Source organism: Echinops telfairi, unplaced genomic scaffold (assembly GCF_000313985.2).
Source record: "Echinops telfairi isolate 266 unplaced genomic scaffold, ASM31398v2 ScPeMD7_1;HRSCAF=3_0, whole genome shotgun sequence".
In the NCBI taxonomy this organism is placed as follows: Eukaryota; Metazoa; Chordata; class Mammalia; order Afrosoricida; family Tenrecidae; genus Echinops; species Echinops telfairi.
The window spans coordinates 54,283,691-54,291,125 of NW_022103896.1; the positions used below are offsets into that span (position 1 = coordinate 54,283,691).

Here is a 7,435-nt window from a genome sequence, read left to right on the forward strand (position 1 = left end):
GGAGCTTTCGGGCATCATTTCCAATTTCCCGGTCTCCAGACTGAGAGCAGAGCCTTCAGGGCTTCGTTTCCCAGCTGGGAAAAAAATAATCACAACCGCAACGACCCTTTTTAAAAACCACGTGCCAAAAATTTTTTTTAAAAACCAAAACAACCACGTGCCACACACGGTGTCAAGCGTCTAACGGACTTTGTCCCAATGGCCTCACAACTCCATTTTGCAGATGAGCACGTGTCCGCATCTCCGGTGGGCGCGTGTTTTGTGGCGCAGGCCAGGTGTGTAGGACCTGGTGGAACCCAGCAGGCAAGAGGGCAGGAGCCTGAGCTGCGGAAGGGGCATGGTGGCGAGAGTGGGGGTGGGGGGCCGGTGAGGGGGGATTGATGAAAAACAAGGCTTTAGGAATTGATGGGATACCAACTGAGTTATTTCAAAAAAACAAATGCAATCCAGAAGTGCTCGCTCCTCTACGCCAAGGAATTTGGTAGACGCTGCCTGGTCACCCAGCTGGAAGCGAGCCATAGTCAATGGCCAGCCCAAAGAAAGGCGATCCAACAAATGTGGAACACCATTAATATCACATGCAGGTAAAGTCTTGCTGAAGATAATTCAAAATAGATTTCAACAGTACATTGACAAGGAATTGCCAGCAATCCAAACCGTGTTCAGAAAAGAATGTGTGAAGAGAGACAGCATTGTGGATGTCAGATGGATCTTAACAGAAAGCAGAAACTACCAGAAAAATGTTTACATGTATTTTATTAACGATGCAGTCAAGTGAATCTGTGAATTACAACAAAATGATGGGCAAGATAACAAAGAGTGGGAATTCCAGAACAGTTCCTTGTGCTTATGTCAAGATGGAGTGGTTTGAACAGAACAAGCAATGGCTTAAGACCAGGAAAGGTCTTACTATTGAATGGTATGATGTCTGCATGATCTCCTAATAAAATGATTTGGGGAAAGGTGTGTGTCAGGGTTGTAGTCTTTCCTCATATTCAATCTGTGTGCTGAGCAAATAATCCGAGAAACTGGACTATTGAAGATGTGATATCAGGATTGAGGAAGTCATTAATATTCTGTGATGTGTAGATACAACTTGGATTGCTGAAACTGATGAGGACTGGAAGCACTTTCTGATGAAAAGTACGCCCTTGAATATGGGTTGCACCTCAACATAAAGAATGCAAAAATCCTCACAACTGGATCATTCAGTGTCATGTTAAGTGTAAAGTTGTAAAAAGCTTAAAAGACTGAGGTTAATAAGGATTTAATTTTACTTGAATTTACATTCAAAAGATATGGAAACAACAGTAAAAAAAACAACAACAAATGACGTGCTGTATTGGGTAAGTCTGCTGTAAAAGACCCCTTAAGGGTTAAAAAGTTAAGCTACCATGTTGAGGATTGAGGTGCACCTGACCAATGCCATGGTATGTTCAATCCCCTCATAGACATGCCAAAGCAGGTCATTGAATAAGAAAGATCGGAGAATTGATGCGTTTACATTTTGGTATCGGTAAACAATATCTACTCTATTGTGGACTGCCAACAGAATGAACTGAGTTAGAGTAGCATGACCTAAAAAAAGAAGAAGAAGAAGAGCCTATGGAAAGTTATGAGGTGTAAGAGCCCACAACAAAATGATTTCTTTTTTAAGTAGTATAGCCTTAGCGTGCTTTCAGGAGGGTGCAGTCCTTGGAGAAAAAGAGAAAGACCTCACTGAGATGGGCTGACACAATGGTTGCAACAATGGGCTCAGACATAGCAATGATTATGAGGATGGCACCGGGCCAGGCAATGTTCTGTGCGGGACAAAGGGTCTCTATGAGTTGGAACTGGCAGGATGGCACCTAACAACAATTTCTCTGGCTGCTAGTCAGTGCCTTAAACTCTGAACCATAGTAGGATCCTATTTGGATTTTTAAAAAGGGGGGTGGGGTGGGGGTGGGGATAATATTATTACCTTTTTTTTTTGTATTTGCAGATGCTAAAAGAATAGGCAGAGCTATATGAAAGTTTCAAAATGTTTTCTAATGTCTGCCCTTATATTGTTTGAAATCTGACTGCACTTGTGCTCTCAAATAGATCAACATAGGAAAACTACTAACTTAAATAGGAAAACTCCTTTGGAAAAAAAAGTGAGTCAATTTTTGTTGGTTAAAAAACTCAACCTAACACGTCCTCATTGGAAAACACACATTCAGCAAGTCATCTTTCCCCTAAGCTTTTCCATGTTCCTAATGTTACTGTCCTTAAGTGGACTTGAGTCGACCCTATATCCCGAGAAGAAAACACTTCCCAGTCTTGTGGCAGCCTCAAAATCATTACTTAGCAGTACACTTGTACAATGCAGTGCTTCATTTGATTTGGGGAGTGTTGCTTCAATGGGTGGTGGTTGCTGATCCAAGTAAAATGAAATCCTTGAAAATGTCAATCTTTTATGCATTTATCGTGCTGTTTCTTGGTCTATTTGTGAGGGTTTTGTTTTGTTTTTTTGGCTCTTTATGTTGGCGTGTAAGCCATACTGAAGGCTGTAGTCTTTGATCTTCATCATCAAGTGCTTTAAAACCTCTTCACTTCCACACATCAAGACTGTGTCATCACATATTGGTTGTAAATGAATCTTTATTTAGTTCTGATGTCACATTCTTCATAATCCAGTTTTTCAGATTATTTGCTCAGCAATCAATTCCCGAGTAATTATCTTATTCTTATGTTTTCTTGTGTTCCTACGCCTGGTTCCTCTGCTTGCAGTCAGAAATGTTCCATTCGAAGGAAGAAAGATACACTACGCATAGCATTTTAAAATAGTCATTCATTACAAATAGAAATCCCAGCTTTTAGGACTATTATTGCTAGCCACAACAAAATAGTTCCAACCACAAGCCATGCTCCAGGCGACGTTCAAGGTGCGCAGCGCCACCTCCTGGGAACGTGGCAAAGCCAGCCAAGTGTCCTCGGCACAGGACTACCTGTGGGGCGCTCCTCGCGCCCGGCGTGACTCAGAAAACCTCGGGGGTTCTGAACACAAACCACCCGGAAAATGCTGACGCGGTTCCGTCTCGAATTTCTGTCAGCCGAGGAGATGCAGAAAACCCTAATTTAGGCAAGAGATGTTACTGGAACGGCATTACCTCTGTGGGTGGAATTTCAATTAGAGTGGTGCTAACGCAGCACCACGGAAGCAGCTTCTCAGCCTTGGCCGGACTGGGGGCGGGGCTTGGCCCGGGGGCGGGGCTTTAGTGTCTGGGCTGTGGTGGGCGGGACTACGTTCTTCATTGGGTGTTGCTTCGGTCGATGTACGAAACATGCTCTACGGATAGGACCGCGCTACGGAAGGGGGCTGGAGTCGGAGGGCGGGACTACGACTAGTGGGTGTGGCCCTACTCATGGTACGCACTTAACTCAGCGCGCGGTTTAATCCGTGCTGGGGGTGGGGCTAAATGTAATGGGCGGGACTCCCAATGCGCAGACTCCTGACTAGATCCCTCCCTCCTCTGCTTTCCGCCGGAAGTTCCTGGGTCCTGCGCCAGGCGTCGCACGGGTTTCGAGCTGTTGGACGTGCTGTCAATAAGCTTGGGTGAGAGATTAATAAGCTGCTTTCCTGTGGGTGGGCACCCTCGGGGACTTGGTGCAGACTTCCATGGCTCTCGTGCTGCCGTGGGCTGCCGTAGCGCTCACCTCGGGCAGCCGTATTCGAAGCCTGCTGGCCAGGCCCGAATTTCCAGTACCAAGTGGGGTTTCAGCCCTTGGGCCGGCTCACGTTTTTTGTGTTATGTAATTTTTTGTGATCGGAATTTCCACGTGATTATCAAAGAATGCCCCCACCCTCCCAAGTACGGCGTTACGTTCTCCGCGAACCTTCCTCATGTCCCCACCTCTTGTGGACCTTCCCTCCGTTGGGAAGGTCGCGTGTGTATGCCTGTATGTGACAGCACCTGTCGCATGTGTATGTCTGTCTGTATGTGTCAGCACCTGTCGCATGTGTATGTCTGTATGTTTTTCAGCGCTTTCTCACCCCAGCTAGGCGAAGAGCCCCTTGCAGGTGGGCAAATTCAAGTGTGCGCACACCTGGCTTTTGTAATTAACAATTCCGTGATGTTAGATGCACGACTGCGTATTGTTGCTTTTGGAAGAGTTTTAGATTATTTTAACTTGCGGGAGGGTGTGGTTTAGTGAGTTTTCTAATTTATCCATGTTAACCGCAGGTTTTCTGCAGTTTTCTTTCTTGGAAAATAGAGGAGTACTCTTGGGGTGCAAGAATTGTATTCTCTGTTTCATAGATACCTGAGGTGGGTTATAGACGGAACTTGAAGGGGGGTGTACATTTAAGTGAGACAATGATGGTACAGGTGTTCTCAAGAAAGCAAGCATGGGTGGCTAGTACACTGGGTAGAAGGAAGTATCGGCAGATACTTTTGGCAGATGTAGAATGGATTTAAGGTCCCCGTCAAGTGCTAAGCCTAGGCATCTTTCTCTTGATGCTGGGGAGAGTCATGGAAGGTCCCTAACATCTGGAAGATTTATCACATGACTGTAGGGTAGACTTCAAGTGCAGATGTCTTGGGCCTGGTTGGTAAACGTTTGGTGTATAGTGGGCTTTATGGTTCATATTGTAGATGAGAGTGGTCTTGCACCATTTGAAATGGAATGGATGGGACTGTTTGTTATCGTCAAACACAGGTTGCTGGCCAGATCTGACCCAAAGGTAGTTTGCCAGCCTGAAGTCTAAGCCAAAGGAGCCCCAGTGGTTAAGTGCCCAGCTGCTAACTGGAAGTCTGGCCATTCAAATCCAACAGCCTCTTGGTGGCAGTTGCTTCCATAAACGTTTCCAGCTCTGAAAACTCTGTTCTGTCTTACAGGGTTACTATGAGTCAAAATCCATTCAAAGACAATGTTTTCCTTTTTTCGTGGGTCTTGTCAAATGGGCAGAGCAATAACAGTCTTGAGCTAAGCGCCACTGCATCCTCTTTTGTTTAAGTGCTTTTCTTGTACACGTGCTGAGGCAGTGTCACATATTGGTTGTCTGAGCCACGACCTAATAGCAAGTCAGCAGTTGGAAACATGAGCTGCTCCTCTAGAGAAAGATGAGGCTTTCTACTGCAGTAAGCAGTTCCAGGCTTAGAAACGCACAGGAGCAGGTCTGGTCTGCCTTATTGGGTCACTATGCGTCAGAATCAGCTTCATGGCAGTGAGTTGTTTTTGAAGCACTGGGTCTAGTCTTGAATCCTGGCATCTCCTGGTGACTACTAAGTATGAATTTGAGCAGATTAGTTAACTTCTCTTTGCATCTATTTTTTTTAATCTGTAAAATGAGGTAATATTTCCACCGAGCGTTGTCAGAAGGCATGAATGAGTTCAGAGCACATTGAATGCTAGGATAGTGACTTGAAATCATTCTCACTTGCATTATTAGAGACAGATTTGAGTGCTGTCCCTAAGGAAGAATCTACAGGTTTGCTGCGTTAGGTGGGGGATTAAGGTGTTAGGCTTTACAGTTAGGAGCAATTCATGTAGAGGTGATCTGGAAGCCCTGAGAGTCATGTAAGGAACAGAGGAAGGTAGCAGTTGGAGGATTAAGGCCTATTATAAGTAGAAACACAATTAGGAGAGAAAATGGGGAAAGTGGACAGGAATAAAAGATTTGGAAGGAGACTGAGAAGCCAGTCTATAAAGTAAGTAGAATGACATGCTCTCATAGTTGTGATGTGCCGTCCAGTCAATTACAACTCACAGTGACCCCACAGGACAGAGTCGAACTGCCTCACAGGGTTTCCTAGGTGGGAATCTTAACGAGAGCAGATCACCAGGTCTTTGCTCTTGTGAGTTCAAACTACTGGCCTTTCAGTCAGCACGTAACCGTAACCGTTGTGCCACCACAGCCCCACTGGAGCTCGTTCTGCCTTTGTTCACGCTGTGTCTTCCGACTGACATTGATACCCTCCTTCCACGTTCCAAAGGAGCGCTGGTGGCGTAGTGCAGCTCGAATCTGCGAGGTTGATTTGGCGACGGAAAGAAAGAAGGCAAAGGTAGAAAACAGTTTTAAAGGTTTATTTCAGAGCTCTTGGGCAAGGTTCATGGGCCCTAATTCAGGACTTGAGAAGTGGCCGCCCGGGAGGGAGGGGAGAACAGGACAGGATGAGAGCCTCCTGAGCTCACGGCGAGGTTCATAGGTCCCCCCAGTTGAGGGCCCACGAAGTCAGGCCTTCCGGACGAGAGGTGGAGAGTTTTATAGCTCAGGTCTGGGGGCAGTAGCTGAAGAATTTTTCATTGCAACTTTGCTGTCTGCAGATCCGCAGCTGAGCAACCGCATTCAATGTTATCTGAAATGGCCAGCTCCTTGCATCTGAGCTTGAAGGCCACCGATGGGGAGGAGGGAGGCCTGGTCTCTCACAGCGTCCTTGAAATGTCTCCACCAGGTCCGAGGATGTTTTCACTTGGCTGCCTGTCAGCTCCCGCTCCCGCCTGGTAGAAGCCACCTGCCACTCCAGGGAAGAAAGACTGGGCTTTCTCCCTAAAGAGTTGCGGTCTCAGAAACCCACACAGGAGCGCTTCTGCGCTGTCCTGTAGGGTCAATACGAGTCACCATTGACTCCGTGGCAGTGAGTTTTGCTTTGGTTCACGTCCCAGCCCTTGGTCATTCTTGCACCCTAAAAGTACTACTCTTTTTCAAGAAAGACTGAGATTGTAGAAAATACACGATTTATGTGGACAAATTAGAAGACATGAATGAGATGCCTCCAAGTTAAAATAATGTAAAATGATTACGAAGTAGTGTGTAAACTTACAGTTTAGATAGCGTTGATTAACGTCAGATGCTGCAGAGAGGTGAGAGGCTGTGCTGGTAATATTAAATGAACCAGCCAGCAAACGTTAAGTGGGTGGCCAGGTGCTAGAGTCCTCCATTAGGGTTTATTTATTGGGTATTCAAGTTACAACAAACTGAACTGAAGAGCCTTTTCTTGTTCTGATTACTAATATGTGTGACATACAGTGCTTTACAGTAACTTGCTGATGTTATTCTCTGCCATAAGATCGGATTTATAGAGACTGTAATAAAAGGCAAGTGTCTATGTGTGCGTGCACGTGTGCTGCTTGTTAAATGAAGTACACTTATTAGGAAGTTGTGAGAAAAGAACCCTATCATAAATTGAAGGCTACAGGTACAGTCTGCACACTAGAAAATCTGGCAGGGGCAAAGAATCTGGAAATACTCATGAGTAAGCTGGAAATTCTTACATATGGTTGGCACCTTTAATTTGGGAACTGCAAATGACTTACCGTTGATAAGCGTAGACAGCTGAATTGAACCCCCTTTTTTTTCTTTCCTAGGCAATGGCCAAGAACAAACTAAGAGGGCACAAGGCCAGGAATGTCTTTCACATAGCGAGCCAAAGAAACTTCAAGTCTAAAACCAAAGCAAAGCCAGTTAGTA

General features: G+C 45.5%; 1 protein-coding gene across 1 annotated transcript in view; it reads left to right on the forward strand.

Annotated features, from left to right (window-relative positions):
• The first annotated feature begins 3,498 nt into the window (after positions 1 to 3,498).
• The window catches only part of RBIS (ribosomal biogenesis factor), a 30,971-nt gene continuing 27,034 nt past the window's right edge, over positions 3,499 to 7,435 (forward strand). Inside the window, exons 1-2 of the mRNA XM_030884886.2 lie at positions 3,499 to 3,580; positions 7,333 to 7,435. The exon at positions 7,333 to 7,435 is cut by the window's right edge and continues 3 nt beyond it. Of these exons, the coding sequence (XP_030740746.1) occupies positions 7,336 to 7,435 (100 nt within the window). The 5' untranslated portion in view covers positions 3,499 to 3,580; positions 7,333 to 7,335. The remainder of the gene's footprint in view (positions 3,581 to 7,332) is intronic.